Raw genomic sequence first — 25765 nt, forward strand, 5'->3', positions numbered from 1 at the left:
GCCGTTTATGGCCCATGTGACTCAGGTTTGTTACCCTTGCCTTGGCGTTCAAAACAAAATGGTGGTTATTAGTGCGAGTCTGGACTGGATCCCATGCACATTGAGGTCCGCAGCATGGATTAGTTAATAATAATATTTGTGTGTGTTTCTATTAGACGCCCCACCAGGCTCCGGGTCAGCCCTTCAAGTTCACCATCCCAGAATCCCTGGACCGCATCAAGGAGGAATTCCAGTTCCTGCAGGCCCAGTACCACAGGTAGATAGCACTCATGGCTCAACAAAAACTGTTAAAGGTGTATTTTAAATACATAGTTTATTTTAACAATGCAATATTAATTTAATCATAATTATAATTGATTAACCAGTTTTTTAATTCATAAATAAAAATACCGGTGTATGTACTGTTTGAAAATAGTTTTTATTTAATTGTATTTTTCATTTGCAATCAATTTATTGTTATTTTATAAGATAAATACCATAGGGGAAAAAAATCAATATATTTTAATGACCAATTTTTTTCGAAAAACCAGCTCTTGATAATGTAACTGCTCAGTAGGCGGGACAAAAGAATGCAACGGGCTGCATGTGGCCAACGGGTCATACTTTGCCCACCCTTGGTCTCAAAGCTATTCAGTCACCCCTGTTAGCATAACAAACTGGCCTCAGACTCACCCATAAACACGGATCGGGTTCACAAGAGCGTGCAGCACACTCAGGCTGTTTTTTTTTTTTTGGTTTTGGTGGCGCTGCGGTAGGTCCAAGTTGCGGTGATGGCTGGCGTGTGGGCTTTTGTAAATCATCCCTTATTTTCACCCGTGACACGTGTGTGTCTTTTGCGTTAATGTATTTGTGTTGGGGTGGTTTTGATAGGTGAGCGGCGCTGATGTGCAAAGGCATACAAACAGCCTACGGGCGAACATATAGCGGTTGCCACGGCTCAACAGGAAGAGTCATGTTCGCCGTTTCAACGCAAGATGCAAGGCTTATCCCAGCAACTTGTGGGTTCTTTAATCAGGGGGTAAAAAAAAAAAGGCGAGATTACACATTTGCATTCTTTGCTCATCTTATTATCTATTGTTGGAGAAAAACGCTAGAGGAGCCGCAAATTGCTTGTTTGTTTTGCAAGGACTTCTTTTTAATCCAACAGAGTGATTGTGAGGCTGCAGACACAACCGCACATCTGTAAAGGATCAAAATAGACAATTATATAGTGCAACCTCCAATGTCGAACAAATTCTATTCCATAACTGCTGTTGACGTTTTAGAGAAAATTTCACAAACGAACTAATACATAGTAAAATGAATGAACTCATCCCAGGCTCAAAGGGTCTTTAGAACAAATTTCGCCCCACTTAGATGGGTGTGGCAATCAGTGGATCTTACCTTATCTTATCTTATCACCTGTACAGGGGCCCCTCGGTGTACGGCGGTAAAGGCAGGACCGGCAGGACATTTGAATGTAACAAACAGCGTGTAATGAACTAGTTTGCACAGTGACACAAGAATTTGCCATCAAGGCATGCTTGGTTACTCCCGTAGTTAGTGTTTTTTATTTGAATGTTTCATATTTCTTGCCTAAGTGTTGTGTTGTACAAATATTGACTGCAATTACGATAGATTAATAATAGATTACAGTGTAATTTGACTGGCATACAAATTTCGGTTACGTCAACAAAAAAATAACGACCAACAAAAATTGTCTCATAGTAGACTAACAAAAAAATGGGCAAAAATGTCAAAAATCTTACAAAAATCAAAACAAAATGCAAAAAAACCTTGGACAATAAGTTACAAAAATACGGCACAAAGACTGACAAGCCTGATTAAATTGACTACTGGTTTTATTGCTGAATTCACGTTTAGCGAATATGGTGCTGTCCAAATTTCATACGTAAATTTGGCTTACACAGGAATGGACTGCCATTGTCAAAATAGGATTTACAATTTATCTAAAATTGACAGGAAAAAAAAATCTAAAACCTGACAAAAATCTCACAAAAACTGACCAAAAATGTGAATATTATGGATAAAAATTTACAAAAATCTGTGGCAAAACTAAAACTGACTGATAGAATGCAACAGGTTTATGTGGTAGGAGACTTAAATGCTTGAAATGCCCTACATTACGCCACTGCAAAAGCCTACTGAGTCATTTAATCAGGCGCCCAATAAAGTAGAAGACATGAGACCTACATAAAAATAAAATAGAGCAAGTAAAACTACTCACCCTTTGAAGATGCCAAACAGATGGGTAATGGACAATAACAATGTGTCATTTGTTGGCAAGCATTGGCTGGTCATTAGCCATTGTGCTTTCAGCTACATGCTGCCAGCTAGACCCTTTACTGGGTAACAGTAAAGATCATTTCAAGTTCTGTGGTTATTGTCACACTTCTTTGCCGTACTTGGTACTGTTCTGTGGTGGTATCACAAAAATCCAAAGAAAAACACATTTGCACACAATTCTTTAATTGCTGACTAAGCTGAAGTCTCACTTGTCACATAATGGGGCTGAATGCTTAGGTTTGTTGGAATACTTCCCCAAAACTTTGGTGAAACACCAAATGATAAAATTTGTGCAGCGTTTGACTTGCGAGGTTCACACTATTTTAAAACCACTGTTACATTTGCACATTAATCCTGTCATAAGAACCTCAAGGCGCCTTTCTTTGTGACAACCTGCGACTTTTGTGTGTTTCAGTCTCAAACTGGAGTGTGAGAAGCTGGCTGGTGAAAAGACGGAGATGCAGCGACACTATGTCATGGTGAGATCCATTTGCACGGTTGTTGTCTTTTTGTTCTCCAACATAAGTGCCCTTGAGAAAGGTGGCGTGTCCTCATCAGCCCTCTGTGTGTTCTGATCTGACTGAACTTTCATCTCGCCTCAAGCGACAATTCCCTTCATGTGTGCGTGTTGACACAAAATAAGAGGAAGCCAACGCTGTCATTTTAAAGTCTTTCTCAGATCACTACTAGTTATTAAAGGAGACATATCATGCTTTTTTCTTCTTTTTTTTACACAATAGAAAACAGTTCCCAGGTGTCTTAATAACATGTCTGTGACATACTTGAACAGCCTAAGAATCAGGAATTCTAGAGAACTTTACACGTTACCATAATGCCTGAATGGAGATAGTGAGTGGTGAGTTAGTTGGCTACTGTTTTAATGAATCTAAAGACACCAGTGCGGGCTGCGGAGCGCATGTGGGTGTCTACAAGGCAATATGGAATGTATTTTCATTAATGGAAGCAGCACTTCATCACCAAACACCCTAATAACGCTTGTCAATTATTGTGAGGACCCGTGTATGTGCGGACACGGCCCAGGCCTACTCCGTCAATAACTTGACGAATAGAGAGGAGTGGCAGAGACGTATGTTAAAATAGTACAGGACATGTAAGAAAGCAGCAGAATATTGGTGAGGAGTGAAAGGTGTTGGTAGGAAAGCATCAGGGATCCGTTCTAAGCCCCTTCCTCTTTGGACAGATGAGGTTAGACTACAATCCTCATGGACCATGATGTTTGCAGATGACATTAAAGTGATCTGTAGTGGCAGCAGGTGGAGGAACATTTAGAAAGGTGGAGTCATTCGCTGAAAAGGAGGAGAATGAAAAGTAGGGAGTGAGACAGAATATATGTGGGTGAATGAGTGGCGGCGGAGGAGGATGAAGGTGAAAGTTTATACGACAGTGTTGAGGTGATGTGAATAGCCGCTCAACCTGCATGTTTATGTTTTCCGTTTTCACAGACTGCTGTTTTCAGCTGTTATGTTGAAAGAGTGACCGTTGTTATCAAAAACTTTGATCGCTTTTGCCTGGCTCCAAAACAACACTGATTTGATCCATTTCCAGTTCAGAGGTCATGTGTAATGATCCCCTGATTGCATGCATCTTTTCACTAAAGTTTTTGTCTGAAAGTTCCTGCCAGTTCTGAGTATTTTTTTGTAGACCGTAGATATTGGATTGACTGTATCAAAACAGTGTTTCTACTCGGGGCTCCACTTTGGTTCAGATTTAGAACGGTAAACACTTGTCTGGGTTGTGTTTCTGGGAAGCACCTTATCAGTGTGACACAGTAAACAAATAATGGAGGGCATCCAGCATTTAGTCTAAAGCAACAGCTTTCTTCAGAAAATGAAATGTTTTGTGTTTTTTTTAATTTATTTACAAGAAACTTACTACTTTAACGGTATTTGCATTATAGGTAAAGAGATTCTTATTTGTAATGTAACCATTGTGTTTTGTGTCCTTTGCAGTACTACGAGATGTCCTACGGACTCAACATCGAAATGCACAAACAGGTATAATTGTGTACATTGTATTTTGTGTGTGTGCGCCCCTTACTGTTGCATTATGTGTGCGTCTGTGTGTGCGCGCGCACGTGTGTTTATCCGTGATCGATGGAGCTCTGTCTCCAATTCCCCGGTTAGGGTCGGCCGGCTGAGCCCGGAGGCAGGATGAATGGCTCTGTAGATTGATTGGTGCTGTCTAGGGGAGCGGCCTGCTTTATTACATTAGAGGGGAGGGGCTGTGGGAAGGTGGTGGGAAGGTGGTGGGGTGGGGGGAGCTGAAGAATCGATCATCAGCCGAGTTAGAGAAAGGCAGCACCACTTTTTACAGGCAAAGAAGTGTGCTTTGACGCAAACCTTGGGAAGGCAGACATGCCAAATGGGCCCCTTGTGGACATTTGTGTGCCGTCAAAAAAGCGACAAGGCAAATGAACGCACAAACAAAAGGCTTAATGGTTAAGTATGCTGGCGCAATCACGAGGAGGGGAACATTTGCACGCACACGCTCACCCCAGCGGAGTGTTGCGAAGCTCGCGGCGTTTAGCAGTAATTACCCCGGTTATCGATCAGTCACACCTGAGGAAATTGGAGGCGGATTGGCCCGGGCTGCTTCACTGAAGAGTCTCACCTTCCTGTTGCCTCCCCCTCCTCCTCCCTCTTCCATATCCTTCTCGAGGGCTTTTCTCCATTTTTTTTTTACCCCAACTTCTTGCCGGGTCCATTTTCATTTTGTGCATGTGAAGCTCCTGTTCCTTCTTTGTGAGGAGATGCATTTCGTCCTATTACACGCACACACACAGCTCCAGGGGAGGTCATTAGTTTGGGGCTTTAGTTGTCGGAGCAACAGGCTTCTGTAGGCGGGCAGCGTGGGGGATGCAGACTAACAAACTACCCCCTGCTGTGTATAAACGTGTGTGTGTGTTGGTGGTGGTGCTGCATCGCTCCCATTATTTCTGTGTGTGCGTGTAACAGGATGTCTGTTCATAGTTAGTGCATTATGGTGCCTCACTGGTCGAACTTCTTAGAGATCGTCTGGAGATTTAAAGTATTTTATTCCAATCGTGGGATGTCTGCCTCACAGTCAAGAAGGTCCGGGTCTGAATCTCAGTTTTTTCTCCCTATGCTTGCGTGGGCTTCTCTGGGTACTCTGACCTTCTTCCTCATCCCAAAAACATGTTACGGTCACAGAAGATAACCAACAAAAGGTCTTTGGTTACAAATATCGAGTCAATAACAGCACCAGCCAGACTTCCTGTGACTTTACAATCACGGTGCACATGTTTCCTTCTGCGCAAATATCCGTTTACATGAGGGAATGCAGGTAACCCGGTTTGTTTGATCCTCATTAAGTTAAGATGCCTTGATAGTCTTTGGTGAGACTATTCTCAGACGGCCTAATCAGGGGAGCCGTGATACGAGGCTAATTATAGGCGCGCAGCACGGGTTTCTGAGAATGGCCGAGCAGGTATAGTCAGTCTAAAATTAGCTCTTTCTGAGCTTTGAAGATACACTGCCAATTAGCCGTAAGACTGATTTACAGCATGCCGAGGTCAGCAGCTTGCAAGCTGTTGTCGGGTGGGGTGGTGTTGGGTTCTGGGTCGATGTCGTTTATGACCTCTTTCACACAGAGTCTTCAAAACTGTGGTATCAGAAGAACCCAAACAGGTGATAGAGCTGCCTTTGCCATTGACACAGAACCGAGTTAAGGCGGGATATTGACGTTAACTGTGCGCTTTCACACAGTTAGCGTGGCATCCCGCAATCACATAACAATCAGGTGTGACAAAGTACTTGTTGGACAGTGTCAACACCTCTGATCTTGGCATTACTGAAAACCCTGCAGCACAGAAGAACAAGGCTTTTACTTGCTTTGTGAAAGGGGCCTCTGATACTACCATGAAGTTAGAACTTCCCAAGTCGACTTTGCCTTCCCCATTCCGTGGCCGTGACGTTCATACAGAACAGCGTCACTCTAAATTGCAGAAAAGGCTCCACTGGGGTGTGTTCACTTTGCATAGCCATTGTAAATGCAGAACCTGCAAGTATATGAACCACACAGACAGCTTCATGTTCTCTTCATTGATGTTGTCCCTGCTGCTAACCACATCAAGAAAGCGTTTGCATGCAAGCCTGTAATTTTCTTTCATCTTGCATTTAATTAATTGTCAATTATTTACCATCATTCTGTTAGCGTGATTTAGTGACTCACCTGTATTCATTGCCTCTGCTTCCTTTCTCATTTAATTACCCTGTCTGACTCCTATTTTTTGCTCTCACCCTCTCTCAACCACACCGCCACTTTTTTTTTTTTTTTAAAGCTTCAGTTCAGTTTGAGTTGCAGATAATCATTCAGTGTAGTTCAGAGGTTGTCCTAACGAGGCTCGCACTTTATTTAGCTCGCCCAAGTGCATAATTGGCTGAACGGCGTCGGGGTTAGGGCTTTGGCGGGTCGATATGCGTGTCCTTGTGAGCTCAGCGGTGTTATCACACCCAAATAAGCTCCCAAAACAAACAAAATGGAATTGAGGTTTTTTTACATTGGTGGCTTTATGTTTTTTGTTGCTGTCAGCACGTCTGCCTCAGTTGAAAACATCCATGTTAAGTTAATCGAAGACTTTGTCTAAATGTGCCAGCTGTGATTGACTTGTGATCTAGAGGGTACCCTTCCTCTTAGCCAAAGTTAGCTGGGATAGGCTCTGGCTCAGCTACGACCCAAATGAGCTATATATATATATTTTTTTTTTTGAAGCATCAGACGAGCTAGCTAACTAACTGATGTTTTATTGCATAGTCAGGACAGAGTATCAATATAGTTTTGGTTACTAGAGCAACTTTTGTTCAAAAACACTGTAAAACCAAGGGCCTGCTGTTCTGCCGTCACTATATGAACGACCATGTGTTATGCTATGCACTATTGGAGTCCACTTGATGTGCTTTATCTCTGTACCCAACAGTATTTGACTCCATAGTCTCCTCTCTGTTGAATTGGCCATCCAGGAAAATGTTGTTCTCATCCATCGATGTCAATTGGCCTGCGTTTTCTTCGAATAAAGTTTCCCGTGACTACAGTTGTGCTATTTTGGTACTGCACAGTGGAAAAGTTGCATGAGCTTACAGCTTTTGTGTACGCGTCTACTTGCATGTAGCGATGATCCATCGCGGTGTGTCACGGCCCTACAATTCCCTCTTCACCCCGACCTCCTTCATATCGCTTTGATTGGATGACGTGTAATACGAGCCCACTTATCTGATTCAACGCTGCTAAGGGGATATCTGCTTTCAGACGATTGTAGCCACCTCCGGGTGAAGGAGTGGGGGGAGAGGATCAGGGCAGAGAGGGCGGATGTGTTGGCATGGATACTCGGGGCCCAGCAAATAAAGTTAGGAGCTGATGAGATTATGTTTAAGTGCTGTTAGCGAACAGGGGACAAGAGCAGAATGGATGGAGGGGAAGCAAGAGAAAGAGAGCGAGAAACTCGAGCCGCCTCCTGATAATTGGAGAGAAAAGCTCTCGGGTTTGTGTGCTTTCACCACTTTGAATTTGCTACTGTATGAGGATGTTGTTTAAAAAAAAAAATCTCACAAATCGCATGCAGTTTCTTGGATGCCAATAAATCCACAGGTGCATTTGTATAAATTTGAATATTGTTAAAAAAAATAGTAGTTCAATTCAGAATATAATGCTATTCTAATTTCTTGAAATTTGGAATTTGGATAGTTTAAGTAAAGCTTGACAGGTGTCTCGAGTTGGCTAAAAGCTACCAGTTTTTGATGTGAAAGAATCCCTCATGTTATGTTGCTTCATTGTTAGCAACAACTCCTGATTATGTTATTAAATTCTCTTCCTTTCCCGCAGACCGAGATCGCCAAGAGACTCAACACCATCTGCGCACAAGTCATCCCCTTCCTGTCGCAGGAGGTAAGCACGCCTCCCCTGTCTCTCTATCTATGTTTACACATTTCTTGGAGGTAAACATTGTGCGCGTACATCTGTTTTGCAGCATCAGCAGCAGGTGGTCCAAGCGGTGGAGCGGGCCAAGCAGGTGACCATGGCCGAGCTCAACGCCGTCATCGGTGTACGGGGACTGCCCGGCCTTCCACCAACGGTGCGTCTACGCTTTATTGCTTGCTTATATACATTTGCATTGCATCTCTTTGCACACCCATTCAAATTAAACTATTTATTAGTGTCATCAGGAATATATAAAAAATACATTAATCTTTAGTAGTCCACCAATAGAGAATTTTACAATGGGCGTCTGGAATTAATACATAATAAAAAAAATTATATATATTTTTTAAAATCTCTCAATCTTCTGATTTCCTGTTCCCATCCAGTATTGTATTGATTAGGTCAGTGCTGCCTGGAGATAATTGCTGTAGTCAACTTCCAATAGCTGACGTCTAGGTGTCATTGTTTAGACGGCACTCATTTTTGGGACGGCATTATTAATAAAAAAATCTCCAAGGCATTTAATTGACCGTCTTCAAAATGTTGTTTCTCAACAATCTTAAAGACCTTATTAATCAACAATCCTCAAGATGCTATAAATGAGCAATCTTCTAGACATGAATCGACAATCTTCAACATGTTCTTAGTTCATCTTAAAAACATCAATAATCAACAATCTTCGAGACGCTTTTAAACCGCAAAGATATGAATAAAAAATCTTCCAGACGTAAATCCACAATCTGGCATATTGTGAGTCTACAACAGGGGTCACCAACTCTCAAGTCCTCGGGGGTCCCTATCCTGCATGTTTGCGATGTTTCCCTCCTTAAGCACAACTGATTCAAATGATCAGCTTATCAGCAAGCTCTGCAGAAGAATAATGATCCTGATCCTTTGAATCAGGTGTGTTGGAGGAGGGAAACATCGTTAATTGAACATTGTTAATTGACAATCTTCAATACATTATTGATTGTCAATCTTAAAGACGTTATTAATCAATATTCATAGACAACAATATTTGAGACAATGTTAACTGACATTTTTCAAAACATTGCTAATCGACATTCTTCAATACATTATTAATCGACCGTCTTATAAGACATCAACAATCTTCAAGACAAACAACAATCTTTAAGACATTAACCAACCGGGTAAAATCAATAATAAATCCCACAATCATAAGCTACTAACCTATGCCCATCATCAGGTTTTTTGGGGGGGTATTCTGCTAAAATGCTGCCGCAATGAGATAATTGGATGCCTGGTGCAAACGTAGTCGTGACGTATCAAATGCTTGTTGATGATTGCTTTCAACACAACAGGGTGGGAGAGCTGAGTGTTGGGTGTTAAACTTCACACCCCCTTATCCCATCATTTCAGCATATCATATCATATTACTTTCAGGTGATTGTGGTAAAGTGACAGACAGGTTGTCCAAGCTTTAGCTCAACAAAGCTTGTCTTCTGACACTTGGATACATGTGTTGGCTTGTTGGACTCTTCGATGTATGAGTATTAGAGAGTGACTGGAGGCGAAATGAGAGATGTAGAGTTCGGTTGGGCAGTTGCTCCTTGAGTCTTAATTGCAGTATTTTGGTGTTTGTAAAGAGAGAGAGAGGGGGGGGGGGGGGGTCATGGTTTTGCACCCCCTGCGCTCCCTTCTTCCCCTTCTCTCGTCTCCCACGCCAGCCTGTCATTCACCCCGTTTGTGAGTTAAATGTGTGTAATGAAGCGTGTTGGCCCTGGCTTCCCCATAGCCCCTCCCCCTCACATACACATACGTGCATATGCTCACGCTAACATCCCATGACAAACCGCACTCCATTTGCTCCCATCAGGGGTCCTATTTGTTTGCCTGCGTGTTTTTGCATCTGTGTATGCATGTGTGTGTTTGTGAAAACAACAGGCGCAGGGGGGCAGGAGGAGGTGGGGGCATTAGATGTGTGCCTGCCTTGTTTATCAAGACTCGCTGTGTGTGTGGACGTTTGGCTGATCAAGTGTGACGTGTGTGTGCGCTTGTGTCGGGTCGTTTGGCAGTCTCTGCGTGTGTGCGTGCGTGCGTGTGTGTGTGTGGGTGGGGGAGGGAGGGATGGGGAGGCCAAAAGACCATTTAGTTGTTTTGGACAGGAGAGGTACAGCAGAGGCAGTGGTGGTGCTGGGTGGGAGGGTAGTTTAGTCAATTAGGTGAGATAAAAGTCGGTTTGACCTTCAGCTCTCCTTCCACCCCTGCCGAGCCACCTCCTGTGTCGTCCCTGAATTCCCCCAACCCCAAAACCTTTATAGCCTTCCTCCTCCTCCTCCTCCTCCTCCTCCACCACCTCCCCGCGGCGAATCCGTGAGCTTGGATTCTCGCGGCTACTGTCTGAGGAGGCAATAATGATGTTTTGGAACACAAAGGAATTTCACGCTCAGACGAGCGCCTGATTTGGTGTGAAAGAGAGAGCGGCGCTGCCAGCCAAACTCTTCTCCTTCACTCCCCCCCTTCCACCATCACTCCCTCACAAGACCTGACAGTGTAAGCAGCAGCTGCGAACCCCCAACCCCCCACCCCACCGCCCCGCTTCACCACCACCTTTCCCTCCTCCATCATTCCTTCCTTGCCCCCACCACATCCTCCAGCTCGGAGACTCTGATCCCAGCTGTCAGTATTGTTTAGTGTTTGACCCCAGAGGGAGGAGGAGGAGGAAGAGGGGGGTTGATAGAGGAGGGGTGGGGGGGGCGTAAAGGATGTGTTCACCTCCTTGTCGACTGCAGCAGCTTGTTGAGATGCTGTGAGTCCAGACACACAAGAAACTGTGCCATCTGTTCGAGGCTACAAATGGTTGTTGATTAGGTTACACCGTACCATTGATTTTTACCGACTGGTCATCCAGTGATACCTGAGATTTTATTGTCAGGCCGGGCAATAAAAACCATGCAGATCGTTCTTCTCCTTTTATTACGACACGTATTTAACGAGTACGGCTGCACCGTGTTATAGTGGTTAACACGTCTGCCTCACAGTTCTAGGTTCGTGCTACGGAACTTGGCTACGTCCTTCCTGTGTGGAGTTTGCACATTTATCTATTTCTGTGCAAAAGACATTAGCGTGGGATAGGGTGATGAAGTCAACTTGGCAATTTCCCACCTTTGGAGATCAAATCAGAGCCTGTGCGAAGTATAACACCCTAACACTTGTATCTCTTGTTCTTTTGAGTGAAAAGCGACAAGTATTTAATATATCACACCAGACCATTATCTGATTGTAAGATGCTGTGTCACTAGGTGAAGTACCCACACTTGCAGCAATAGATTAGTAACTATAAGAATGTGTGAAGTTGTTGGATCAGTTTTGTTTTGTTTTCATTTTAGGGCAACCTGTGTAAAAGAGTCTTTTTTTTAAGACAAGCAAAACACTCAGTTGAAATAAAAGTAGATCATAATGACTTTGTTTTACTAAGCCAAGTTTCTATGACGTAATGTTTTGAGCAAACAACTGTCAATTAAGTTCTTATTTCCTTCAACCAAAACTGATTGAATGCATGTAGATCAATATCATGCGGCAACATTTGCCATTGGCCTTATGAATTACACAGATTTCTAGTACAGTATAAATGCAGTGCTTTAACTTGCAAGCTATATTTGCCATCGCCAGCTGCTGGCTTGGCATACCTATTAGGGCTGAATGATTCTGAATGATAAACAAGCAATAAATTAATCTGTATTCCAATAGATAATATGAGATTTATTATACATAAATATTCTATTCTTATCATTTCGGTTTACACTAAAATAATGACATATTAACCATGAATTAATATGAAAGACCGTGTATTTATTTACTTCAGTTAGTTGTTAACTTCTTAAACAATTAGACTTGCGGTCTTTTAAGAGTTCGCTCCGACTACTTCACCAAATTCTACTAAACAAATTTCACGTAAACATACTGGCTGTGTCCGAAAGTGCACCCAACTCCCTATATAGTGCCCTACTTAGGGGGTCACACCATTTTGTAGTGCCGTCCGAACATCCAGGGGACGAAAATAAAAATGACCCACAATGCACTCTGAAAAGTAGTGAACATCGATGTTCAATCAACCGGGTTGACATAGACCACAATGCATTGTGAGTATGAAAAAAAAAAACATGGCGCGAGCGATGCATTAATATATACTACAAAAATAATTAATTTGTTTTAGTTGAAAATATGTACAACAAAGCAAAACAAGTACTGTTTTAAAACTTTTTCATTCACAATAATGGTAGTCGGTGATTTATGCGCCATTGTGTCGTAAGAGTTATGGTGGTCATGTGATATGCGACAAGGAGAAAGTAGTGAGCTGGCTGTCAAACAGAATGAGGGCACTACATATTAAAGCCACTACAGTCATTTCTGGACTACAAGCCGCTACTTTTTTCACTTGCATTCAACCCTGCGGCTAATACAAAGGTGCGGCTTATCCATCAGATCACAAGGGGGCGAACTATAAAAGAAGCGCAAGAACGTCAGGCAGAGCAAAACAAACTAAGTGACCCCAAATACAGTAGGAGAGACAGAACGAGAGTGAGACGATTTGCACCCTCGTTACAGAAAATAAAGTAGCGGGAACCCGGTGCGATGACATTAAAAACAACGGTGGCTAACAGTCGGTGCGGCTCATATGTGTAGTATTGCCCAAATTTAGCTAGCGCGGCTTATAGTCCAGAAATGACTGTATATAGTGAAGGCCTATGTAGTGAATGAGGGGTTACATTCGGACACAGCCACTGTAAATCGGATTACAAATATTATACAAAGAAATATGTGGCTTCATTGCTTCAGCTTTTCATGTTTCATAAAACATTGATGTAAACACATGGACTGCACATAAGCACTGAACTTATATCTAGACACTATATAAAATATATGACCGACTGAAATAAAGCTGTTCTTTATCTAAAAATTGCATTCTACTACATTGCGATGTCAATTTTAGTTCAATACATTTTTCAGCCCAAATACCTCTTGTCACACTAAAACAAGCGTACTATAATCATGCTGGCAATCGCCTCTTGCATCACTAAGGTCCTCTGTCCGTCTCTGCCAACAGCAGCATCTATCACACAACCACAGCGGCGCCCCTGTGCCCCTTACACCTCACCCCGCTGGCCTGCACCCCTCTCAGCTGGGCGGTTCGGCCAGCCTGCTGGCGCTCTCGGGAGCACTCGGCGCCATGCCTCCGCATCTTGCAGGGAAAGACGGTGCTGATAAAAAGCCACATCTTTCGGGACCTGACTCGCACCCCGGAGGACCCGAGCACTTGAGAGGTCTTGCTTTGATTATTCCTCAATTTAACATACAAGCCACTGTGGATGATTATTGATCATTATCTTGTTTTCTCTCTATTTTTACTCCATGGCATCACATTTATGACCACAACAGATCGGGAACCTGGCACAGTAAGTACATTTGCTCGCAGTTATTATACTTTCTTTTCTTTTTTTTTTTAAATCAGCAACCAGTGTTATTAGGAAATCATTTTTTCTGTCAAAATATACAAAGGATTAAGAATTGCAGTTCTCTTAACAAGCATGCATGTGGTGTATCCCTTTGACAACTGCAGCTCAGCTTACCTTATGGCTTTGATGTGATAGTGCTTCTGTGAAGTCCTGGTGCTACATGCAAATGGCAACATTTTCAGAAATAGGCAGCTCATAATATATATATATATATATATATATATATATATATATAATTGGTTGTTTAATGTCACATATGATGGGTGGACAAGGACTCCACAGATTCAACCAATTAAAAACAAAATTCCAGATATCCCCTTTATGAGTGAAAACGGGAACTTTATTGCATTCCAGCTGAAGTGCACCTGTTGCTCTATAAGGTTCTAACTTCCTCCTCCCCATTTTTTTCTACTCGTGGGATCAATGAAGCTCGCCTCACTGTGACATTAAGCATGCCGATGCCTCGTAATTGTTTTAACCGTGCGTTCACACCTAACCGGCATCTGTGGCTTTGCTTGACGGCCAAACTGTGTGTGTGCGTGTACGTGTGTGTACACGTGTGAGCGTTTATGTGTTCTCTTGGGGAATGGGGGGAGCTTTGCTTGCTTGCTTAGTTCTGCCCTGAAGCCACTCTGAAGTCCTTTCTCTGCCAAATGAGCCTTTTAGCGCTCTCTCTCTCTCTCTCTCTCTCTCTCTCTCTCCCACCCCCTTTCTCTCTCACACACACACACACTCACTCCTCCAGCCCAGCCTCGCCTGCATTGTTGTGCCTATTTAACACTTCAGTGAGCAGATTACCCCCGCCTCATAACCCCCCTCCCCTCCCACTGCCCCTGATCCCGTGTTTAAAGACTCTCATTGTGTTTAATATCGCCACCACTCAGAGGGGAGGGCTCGGAAAGGGGACGGGTGAAGGTGCAGCAGTCATATGACACTTGAGCGTGTGTGTGTATGTGTTTGTGTGTCTTATACTAAAGGAAAATATGGAAAGGGGAAGGGGGTTGCTTATGTTCTGTGGGTCAGCGCTTCTGCGCTCAGCCCACTAAAACCCTATTATAAAGGTGTAGGCGGGGCAGGAGCGGGATTGGGGGTGGGGGCACTGTTGGGGGCTTTGGTAGAATGCAGATTTTCTGCCCATCAGCCCCCCATATCCCCCCCACCCCCCCCTCTCCTAGTCTCTCGTCACCCTTTTTCTCCTCCATCTTCTCTGTCCTCTAATCTCCTCATCCACTCCCCCCGTTTTTTCTCACCCCCTCCCTTTCCTCTTCCTCTTTCATTTATCCCCCACCCCCGCACCTCGGCCCTCTCTGTCAGCGCTCCCACCCTGCTACTTGATGTGTGCACGCGCATGTGTGTTTGTGTATGCTGGATGCACATTTCATTGACAAGCTGAGACTATAATGGACTCGACATGAAGCTTTAATCCATTAACAATAGGAGCCGTTGGTCAGGAGGCAGTGTGTGTGTGTGTGGGGGGGGGGGGGGGGGGGCTTTTTGTGTGTGTGTGTGTGTGTGTGTGTGTGTGTGTGTGTGTGTGTGTGTGTGTGTGTGTGTGTGCGCGCTTTGGGGCACACACAAGCGTTATGCAAGCAGTACACACATAGGCTTTCACAGTCAATTACACATTGCGCACACACATCTCTACACACACACAGCCAGGAGAGGCAGCGTGGTTAGATTTTAAGAGCCACTTAATATAATCATCAACTTCAGAGGTGTGTGTCTGTGTGTGCGGCCGCTTAATTCGCGCTCCTGTGAGCTCTTAACCTATTTGCTAATAAGCCCGCTCTGTTTTTCTAACCTGTTCTACACACGAGCAGAGTGGCTGTCATTAGTCGGAAAGTGCGGTCTAGTGCGATGTGTTCCCACCGGATTATAGTTGGAAATCGTACAAAAAGTGGCACACAACTAGACAGGTTTATAGTGTCCCGCAGTGACCATTAAAGGGCAAGTCCTGCTGAAAAACATAACAAATATAGTACACATGTGAGTAGTGTACCGTTAAAAACGCAAGTATTTTGTCTCTAGTTGTGTGGTTTTCAGGGTGACTCATAAAAGTTATATACTCTGCATGATTGGAATTTAAGTCAATAGATTGGTGAAAGCAGGTAAAATTTAGTGAAATAAGTCAAACAAGCTATAATAGTATAGATTTATAAGCATCATATTATGAGCAAAAACTGCAAACCATTGATCACTTATTGGCATTACAGTATGTCGTGCTTTTTCATGATGAGGGTGTGCGCTTGAGCAGAGCTGATCTTAAAACCGATCAGAGTGCTTTGTGCAGATTTGATTTAACACTTCAAAATGGAGCTCATAAAATGTAATAAATGCCTAACATGACGTTGGTGATTTAAACAGGAGCGGAACAGTTGAAAACAGTTCGCTCCTGGGATTGGCAAAATCCGCAAATAAGATGCGACATTGTCCACACTGAACTTCTACTCTTAAATTTACAGTAGTATTCTCATGCAGGGCGTCGTCGGTTTATGACGGAAATCTGCACCGTAGTCTTTTCAATGACTTTCACTGACGCTGTTGTAAATTTAAAGTCACATCAAATATTTGTCGGCTGTAAATACAAAAAAAAACTGCAAATATATCCGGTGATGGTAGCAAACGGGCGAGTCAAAACTCCTCTGTAAATGTGTCTGTAAATGCCAAAACGACGTGATTAGTCGACTTTAACCGTTTAACGCTGATGAGTATTAAAGTCGACTGTTTAACGAATCGTTTCAACTGTTCTGTCTTCACCTCCTTTCTGTCGCCGTCACGCAGAGTAACTCGCTGCTGCCCGAAAACCTCCGCAACTCAGACAAGCGACGGAACGGACCCGACTTTTCAAACGACAACAAGAAGCGCAAAGTGGAGGACAAGGACTCAAGCCACTACGTAAGACACACTTGTCGTTCAGCGGAACACAGTGACGCTTTTGTTACCTTGACACTGTCATGAAAAACAAATGCTTTATTTGCACTTAAATATTCATGAATTTGCCTTTGGGATATTTGATGAAGCGCTAATGGATTGTTTGTCCTTGCAGGATAGTGACGGAGAGAAAAGTGATGACAATTTAGTGGTGGATGTCTCAAATGAGGTCAGTTCATTTGTACCACTCCTTTTCATCAAAGATCTTTTTTTAAAAGTAGATTTATGCAAAACGTCATTACAAGGCTGTGGAGACATGGCCCTCGCTTGATTGACATTCATTACAGCCCACGTGGGAATCTTCCTTGAATGCTAACAGGTTTATTACAGGAATTCTGCTCGCCGGTAATTAATTATACGGATGGTTATCTCTCGGGCAGGAGCAACCCTCGCCTCGCGGCACGCCACTCCCCTCCCCTAGAGAGAATGGCTTGGATAAAGCACGGCTCCTCAAGAAGGACCCCTGCAGTCCCGCTTCGACCGCATCGTCGGCGAGCTCCTCCTCCCTCAAATCCAAAGAGATGGCAATGGTTCGGATTTTGTTGTGATTCTTTTTGTCAGTTATCACAACCTGCGAAGGTTAACATAACATTTGTGTTTTGTCTGTGTGGCAGCGAGACAAAGCAGGCACACCCGGGCTCAAGTCAAGCACACCCACGCCAAGAGGCGATTCTACCCCAGGGCCGAGCTCCACACCTGGTGTCAGGCCCAGCCTGTCAAAACCCCCCTCCATGGAAATCCCGCACCCACCTAGTATGTTTCTCCTTTAAACAAAGCTATTACTCAGTGTCAGTGAATCTTTAAATTATCTAAAAATGAACCCCGACTGTCATGACAAGTTTGCTCTTTATTATTTATTTGGTTGTTCAATCATTTCCAGTTGAAACGTTATTTGGACATACGCCGCCATTGTTATGTACGTCACAACGCGTTCAGTGCGTAGTGACGTAGAATGGCGGCGGGCTCACTGCCGAGCAATGTGAAACGTCTATAAAAGAAAGCAAGTTAAGTCTCGTAGCATTCCTAAAGAAACAACATGCGATCGGGAGAGTCACCCTCCTCCACGCCATGCTCTCGTCATTCACCAGACACATTCAAGAGTTTTGATCGTCCCTTTAGGAACGCTACGGAGGCTTACCTTGCACCTTTATAGGCGTTTCACATTGCTCGGCAGAGAGGCGGCCGCCATTCTACGTCACTACGCACTGAACGCGTTGCGCCGTAAATTACATTGGAGGCGTACGTGCCAAAAAGTGTATACAAAATGTTTTTTGAAGTAGAAATGATTTTTGAAAAATGAATCTCATAGTTGCGTTGGTAACAACCAAATAAATAATATAGAGCAAACCTGTCATTACAGTAAATTACACTTGACTAAATTACAATATCCTTAAAAAATGGCACAATCCTTTAAGTTGCTTTTCAAAGGGCTTTGAAGTGCCACTCATCCAATATTTGAATTTGTTGGGTATGGCTAATGTAGATTCAGGTTTACATTTCTCAATCTTCATTTTCTGAACTGGGATACACCATGAACTGGTTGCTATAATATACATTTATTTAGCAATCTGCGAGAATTTGATCGCAAAGTCTTTTAAAGTAGTTGAAAAATCTTCAGAATCTTTAACTTTACTTCAGTCAGTTGTTGCGCAACTACAGGTTACAGACTAGGTGATAGTCTCAAACTCAACCAAATTCCTGGATGGATGGAATTTTTCTCATCTACTAAATCCCTAATAGATGCATGTTGAGTAAATAAATACCCTAAAATTACCTCCATGTAGATTTAATTTACTGATTCCTCATTGTTTTGCACGTTTTCATGTCATTAGCAGGATGTGTTGCCTCACTAGGCACACACACTAGTAGATCATGTGATCTCATTAATATTAGTGAGTTGAAATCACTAATTGCTTCAGGTTGAAGGTTAAGGTATTCAATCAGCATGCATGTGATGAATATTTATTGAGCTTGTACCTCCCTGCTGATACAATATCACGGGAACCTGACTGCAGCCTACCCTTCAATTGTGTCGCATTACTGTACAAGGGCATTTGACCTTAAATAGCCGCGGCTCGAATTTCACGGCTCTTATATCAGACTATCAGCGCTCTTTGTGTCCTCTCAGCTGCAGGTCTCAGGACTCCTCTGGCGGTGCCCGGCCCGTACCCGGGGGCGTTCAGCATGTTGCCTCACGCTGCAGGGATGAACAGCGAGCTGGCTGGGGCGGCCAGCGCCGCTGCCTACGCTGCTGGTCTGCACAACATTTCGCCTCAGATGAGCGCCGCTGCCGCCGCCGCCGCGGTGGCAGCATATGGCCGCTCGCCAATGGTTAGTAGGACCGTTGTGATTAAGCTGAGGTTTACTGAGAGTCCCGGATTTACAACTCGAAAATGGACACGTCATAACGTGCTGTAGTTTATTCCTAACCTACATTAATGCAGTAGTAATAATTACGGTAAATATTTGTTTTAAACTAGAAATAAACCTTAAACATTTCTTGACAAAAACATGTTATATGTGAACTCACTAATCCAAACATGACATCTTGATTAATATTACATTTGTGGAATATGAGTTATGAAGCAAAACCCAGCCGTTTTTATCCATCTCAGGGGGCGGCCATTTTGCCACTTGCTGTTGACTGAAGATGACATCAGTGTTGCTTAGGGCTCAGGCAATGACCAATCACAGCTCACCTGTTTTCTGAAACTGAGCTGTGATTGGCTGTTACCTGAGACCTGAGTAACTGTGATGTCATTTTCAAAAAGGCCTGCTGCTGTATTTTGCCGCTTAACTCGTATTCCACGCAACATTAACCAGAATACGGTATTTAGACTAGTGGGGCTGCATAGAACATATTATTGTCAATATTTTTTTTCGGGTTGACTTCATTGAACAAACATTTATTTAACAAGGTGAAGTGATATATAAAAAAAATAGTCATCTATTGCTGACCTACAACACATTTTGACTCGCATATAAATTTGCTACTCCGTGTATTTGTTCAGTCAGTATGTGGGAGGGTTATTTTCCAACAAGCTCATCACTCATTGCCGTATTTGCATAGCGTTCATTACACTGTTTAAATTGGTTCAGTCAAGTGGTGCCTGTGTCTGAGCAACAGTTTGCCGTAACTCTGCTTGTGTGTACTCAGCAGCTGTTTGTGTGTCAGGTCGGGTGATGAGTGTGTGTGTGTGTATGGGAAAGGTAATGACAGCTTTTAGTCTGTGTGTTTACAGACTCCTCAACTTGTCGTTCATTTTCAGATTGTGTGTGGTTGTTTGCTTTTTGCTCGCTAGACTTATGTACCCAAATGTTGTCAGTGCCTGTGTGTGTGTGTGTTTGCACTGTGCTTATAAAGTGACTGCTTTGTCTCTCATCAAGGTCGGCTTTGATCCGCACCCTCACATGCGGGTTCCTGGAATGCCTCCCAGTCTGACAGGAATCCCTGGTGGCAAGCCGTAAGTGACTTTGCAGAAACTTGTTTGTTTAATTAGTTCAGAACATATACGGTCATTGAACGCATCCCGCTATTAAGCAAATAATCAGCGTTGTGCTTCTTTTTGCTGCGTGTTGTTCCCTAGTGCCTATTCCTTCCATGTTGCGGCCGATGGTCAGATGCAGCCAGTCCCGTTCCCCCCCGATGCCCTGGTGGGCCCAGGCATCCCTCGCCACGCCCGCCAGATCAACACGCTCAACCACGGCGAGGTGGTCTGCGCCGTCACAATCAGCAACCCCACGCGGCACGTCTACACGGGCGGGAAGGGCTGCGTCAAGGTGTGGGACATCAGTCACCCCGGCAACAAGAGCCCCGTGTCGCAGCTTGACTGTTTGGTGAGTAAGGAATCATTTATTGGTTAACTGGAGCTAGGCTGACTGCCAGCTTATCTGGCCATGACAAAGTGTTTGCAAACTGTTCTGCTTGTCATTTTCATGGTGGTGAATGACTTGGGAGACACCTTATACAAACACACGTCACAACCAGTTGCTCCTCTATTTGTGTCTGGCAAACAGCTGTCGGAAAAATTTAAAATGTGGCTCAATTGTTGGTATTTGTGTACTGTACTCTTAAACGGAGGAGCTGCTGGCACTCTCAAGTTGTTTACTTTTTCAAGAATGACATGATGTCAGTTACGCTAATTTGAGCCCCTGCCACACTGTCACAAATACCTCCAGGCTGCTTCTCAATACAACCCTGGCATGGAAGCAGGTTTTTAGATCATTAAGAAAGAGGAATTTACTAGTCGGTTTAAATGAAGTGAATGCTATTTTAGGCATTGATTCTGATGGTATGATAACAGTGAGTAAAAAAATATTGCGGTATTAAGATTACAGCTCTACAATGACCACAAATATTTAGGTAAATAAATAGTTATTTCTTTCTATTAAACACAATTGAGTTGTTTTTTTTTAATCAAAACATATAATATTTGCTTCAGAAGAAATGTGTACCATGTTGAGTTTAAATAAATAAATAATAATAAACAAACGTTAACCTTCTTCTGTTTTAATTCTTAGTAAGTCAGTGTCCCATTACTGGTTTGAGCTATTTTTAAGGCATCCGCGTTTGCACCGTGTCGTTTTTTGATTTTGATTTGGCTCGCTCCCTCTCTCCTCCTTGCGTAACTGTTCATCTCTGCCCTTTCTAATCGCCAGGAGGAAGAAAAAAAGATAATTGAAGGAATTAACTTCAAAGGGGTGGCTGTTTACTCAACTCTGCAAAGAGCCAATCATATTGTTCCCTTTTTAGGATTCCCCTGAAAAAAGGAGAAGTAGAGCTCAAGGCGATGGCAGCCAGCATTAGTGACTAATAAAATATTGACTTTTGAAAATGTTGGTATAAACGGTCAAGTCCAACTGGTAATCAGCACCATGCCTACACTATTTATTCATCCACCCCACAGAACCGGGACAACTACATCCGCTCCTGCCGCCTCCTCCCCGACGGCCGCACGCTGATCGTGGGCGGCGAGGCCAGCACACTGTCCATCTGGGACCTGGCCACGCCCACTCCCAGGATCAAGGCCGAGCTCACGTCGTCGGCGCCGGCGTGCTACGCTCTGGCCATCAGCCCGGACTCCAAGGTGTGCTTCTCGTGCTGCAGCGACGGCAATATCGCCGTGTGGGACTTGCACAATCAGACGCTGGTTCGGTAAGACCACACACACACACATACACACATTGCATCATTGGTTTATGAAAGTAGAAAACAAAAGACAGGCTATGGTCTACTGTATGTGAAAAGTAATAGTGGAACATGGAATGGCAAACCAATTATGTCATTATTGCATTTTTGAAGGTATATGTGTCTGTACCAAAACTTTTGCAACCACAGTGTCGTATGTGATGGCGTCTGGTGTAAAGTGTGTGTGTGTGCGTGTGTACCCACCCCGCAGGCAGTTCCAGGGCCACACAGACGGAGCCAGCTGTATTGACATTTCCAACGATGGCACCAAGCTGTGGACCGGAGGCCTAGACAACACCGTCCGGTCGTGGGATCTGCGAGAGGGACGTCAACTGCAGCAGCACGACTTCACGTCGCAGGTGCGCGCTCGGCCCAAAGCCGCCACGCGAACCCGAAAACATTCACCGCCAACACAGCCGGTCACATACGCGCCAGTAACGCCAGCTCTCCCTTCGCCGTCCAGATCTTCTCGCTTGGCTACTGTCCGACTGGAGAGTGGCTGGCCGTGGGTATGGAGAGCAGCAATGTGGAGGTCCTCCACGTGACCAAGCCGGACAAATATCAGCTGCATCTGCATGAGAGCTGCGTGCTCTCCTTGCAGTTTGCCTATTGCGGTAAGGCACAAGCACAGATTGCACACTTTGATGGTAGAAGGGCAGATTTTCAAAATAAAGCTTCTTTAAAGAATGATCAATCACATTTTTTTTGTTCGGTATGTGCGACTTGGTACTGGACCACAGCTTGTTTACTGGCCTTTATTGAGCCAAGGCACATACAGTATTTTCGGTTTGAAAAATGTCACACACACATAATTTCTCAAAAACGATTGTAAATATTGTGAAATAGTAATTATCTCATCCTACTTTACTCGCAAATGTACTGAAAATTACTCGGTGGGAAATTATGACAGTTAGCCAGCAAAATATCTTTGTATGAATGGCAGCAGATACAGGTTAATTATACCTTCTTCCATCTAACACAAGCACTTTATAAGCACTATATATTTGTTGGTAAAGATGAAAAAACCTGAAAGAAAGAAATATTTAAATTCGGGAACTAGCTGCGTGAAAAACATTTTCTCTGGAATTGCTGTGTTTATTATTCTACTGATTGATGAATCAAGTTACTTTTTGCCCCCCCCCCCCCACACACACAAAAAAATATTGGTGGCAAACGTGTATCTTGAGGATAATTGTCAGTAGCTAAAAAGAAGGAAAATAGTTTGCCTTTATTTTTGAACGTTTTGGGGGAAACAAGAAAAATCACAACAAAGTCAACAAAAAGAAAAGTCCGGTTGTCTCGATTCAACCTTGTGCGGGTTTCCATGACGTGGATGACTTAGAATCTACAGTAGACCTTAAAAAACAAAACAAAAATGAAATTTCTAGCAAGCCCATTGCTATTTTTTGCGCGACAGTAAGTTAAAAATAACTAATCCGATTACTATGTTATTAAGCTAACAAAACACTTTTAAGTAAACATTGTAGCTATTATAGTAAATTGGACTTCTCTGTTCAATAGCTAACATACTTTTACGAACACAAAATATCAAACAATTTGTTGCCTCAATACACCTTGCATTGATTGGCGCTGTATTCTCGTTGTGCAGGTAAATGGTTCGTCAGCACTGGAAAGGACAACTTGCTCAACGCATGGAGAACTCCGTATGGCGCCAGCATATTCCAGGTATGCACTTTGTACTTTGTGTACCTGAACTCACGAAGGCGCTAAATGTGACCACAGATTACATATCACTCATTACATGTGACATACCGTTCCACGGCACCACTAGATCGTGGATGACTATAATGAACATAATCACGCAAAAGCTGCTGTAGGCCGCAGCTGACACTCACACAGACATTCACACGCAAACTCGCCATAACTGCCTGCAAGTGTCTTCCTTACGGCGTTTCATCTCACTTTCTTGTGTTCTTCAAACGCTGTGTGTCTTCCCCCCCCCCCCCCCCCCCCTGCAGTCTAAAGAATCGTCCTCGGTGCTCAGCTGTGACATATCTGTGGACGACAAGTATATCGTCACCGGTTCGGGGGACAAGAAGGCTACAGTCTATGAGGTTATCTACTAACACGCCGATGAAAGGCTCGTCTGTACCGTCCATTTTTAGAGCCTGAAATTGCATACACCCCCCTTCTTTGTCGCCACTTGGAAAAAGAGAACAAGACGGACAGAAGCGTTTCACATGCGTTTCGGAAAAGCAGATGTTACTGAAAGGCTTGAACGCCGCCCTCTATTCACTTAACGGGCGATCGGACCATGCATTTTTAATAAAACGGAGTCAACGCTGAAGCAGACGAGCATCGCTGCAAAACAACGAGCGATGACAGAGTAGACGAAAGGGAGGACATGAGCCGAGAAGAATCTCGGAGGCGGAGAATGTTGTGCTCAGAGCCTGTTGCCTCTTTGCCCTTTGAACCTCAAACCTCGCTCGGAGACGCCCACGCCATCTCACCGTGGCCTCTGCTGTCCTTACAGCGAGTCCACCTACACACACACACACAAGCAAATCCATTCCTGACATCAATTGTCCTGAGGCACATGCAACATTTTACCATCTAATAGCAGGGTGGGGGACCTTATTCCAGTTTCTATAAGGTCCTACAAGGGCCACACTAAATTCATGAAAAAGTTTAATAGAACAAAAATATATGATGAACATTTGTGAGGGAAAATATTTCAAATGGTGTAGCAGTTAGCACGTCTGTCTCGCAGCCGAGAAGTTGTCAGTTTGCATCTCGGGTCAAACACTCCCGGTTAAGTTTCTCAGGGCGCTCCTAAATTATGCAAGTCAGTTAATTGAAGACTCCTAAATTGTCCATAGGTGTGATTGCTTGTTCTGTGTCCCCCACCGATGTATGGATGGATAGCTTTTGAGGCTTTTTCAAAAGATTCCCTACCCCTGATCTTATACTCAAAGAATTAAAAGACAGAAAACCAAATAAGAGTCATTCACAGACACTTTATTCATACAGGACCTTATCTACCCCCCCCCCCCCATAAAAAAAAGCTTTTTGCTCTCAGTATAGGCATCTAAAGTCTCTGAATGTTCTGAACTTTTGTTTCCAAGCTGCCTGCCATAGTGACAACGCAGTTACTTCAAGATGCCATTTATCAGTAAGTCTTAACGATCAATAGACGATCAATTATTATGCCCATCCCGAATCCGGATGAACGAGGATCAAACTTTATCCCCACACAAAGAATGGCAAAGCATCGGTGTTGCTTATATTTGTGCGTCATTTAAAGTCACAATAATTCCTGACCGTGTGCTTATGTTGTTGTTTTTTTAAATATATTTTTGTCCGTTGAATGTTTGTAAAAATGTATATATGTCTCTCTTTTTTCTTTTTTTTTTTTAGTTGGTTTCTTATGGGACGTTGTTTAGATATAACAAAGTGTTTTTGTACATCTTTTACATGGAAAAGAAATGCTGAAGAAAAACTAAATGGTCTTAACTGCTAATCTGAAAAGTTTAGATAATAAATGGTGTTTTTGTAATTGACAGGGTCTTTGTGGACTTTTTGTTGGCAACGGTGCAATCTTTTCTTTTTCTTTTTTTGCTCTCGAATAGAATAAAATATAATTTTGGTTTAAAGCTACTATATGTAATAACTTGCCCTTAAAGCAGAAGTAGCAAACATAATTAATTGGCTTGTATGCTAAAGGGAATAGCATCCGTCGTTGCTGTGCGGCGAACTAGCCAGGGCACCTTTTAGGTCGATAGCATTAGCACGGGCAGGCAGTTTGAATGAACTTCGTCAAAGTTAACGTTGTTTACAATATATTTTTATTGCTGTTGTTTATTTCATATTGAGGGTGCTGTACATTTTGTTTTCATTTCTATATTACTGTATTTTTTTAATTAATTTTTGACGTTACCTACTGTTCATAAGCTATGTATTTTTTTCA

The 25765-nt window shown here is 43.3% G+C and overlaps 1 protein-coding gene across 1 annotated transcript in view; it reads left to right on the forward strand.

The window, feature by feature from the left end:
• LOC144048942 (transducin-like enhancer protein 1) overlaps window positions 1-25358 on the forward strand; it is a 28693-nt gene extending 3335 nt beyond the window's left edge. Inside the window, exons 2-20 of the mRNA XM_077561446.1 lie at window positions 156-256; window positions 2702-2765; window positions 4257-4301; window positions 8146-8208; window positions 8291-8395; window positions 13310-13526; window positions 13642-13658; window positions 16500-16613; window positions 16765-16818; window positions 17030-17179; window positions 17264-17402; window positions 18778-18980; window positions 20037-20113; window positions 20237-20486; window positions 21557-21804; window positions 22049-22196; window positions 22301-22451; window positions 23447-23523; window positions 23817-25358. Coding sequence (XP_077417572.1) covers window positions 156-256; window positions 2702-2765; window positions 4257-4301; window positions 8146-8208; window positions 8291-8395; window positions 13310-13526; window positions 13642-13658; window positions 16500-16613; window positions 16765-16818; window positions 17030-17179; window positions 17264-17402; window positions 18778-18980; window positions 20037-20113; window positions 20237-20486; window positions 21557-21804; window positions 22049-22196; window positions 22301-22451; window positions 23447-23523; window positions 23817-23924 — 2331 coding nt within the window. The 3' untranslated portion in view covers window positions 23925-25358. The remainder of the gene's footprint in view (window positions 1-155; window positions 257-2701; window positions 2766-4256; window positions 4302-8145; window positions 8209-8290; window positions 8396-13309; window positions 13527-13641; window positions 13659-16499; window positions 16614-16764; window positions 16819-17029; window positions 17180-17263; window positions 17403-18777; window positions 18981-20036; window positions 20114-20236; window positions 20487-21556; window positions 21805-22048; window positions 22197-22300; window positions 22452-23446; window positions 23524-23816) is intronic.
• Window positions 25359-25765: the final 407 nt, after the last annotated feature.

Source organism: Vanacampus margaritifer, chromosome 3 (assembly GCF_051991255.1).
Source record: "Vanacampus margaritifer isolate UIUO_Vmar chromosome 3, RoL_Vmar_1.0, whole genome shotgun sequence".
Taxonomy (NCBI): Eukaryota; Metazoa; Chordata; class Actinopteri; order Syngnathiformes; family Syngnathidae; genus Vanacampus; species Vanacampus margaritifer.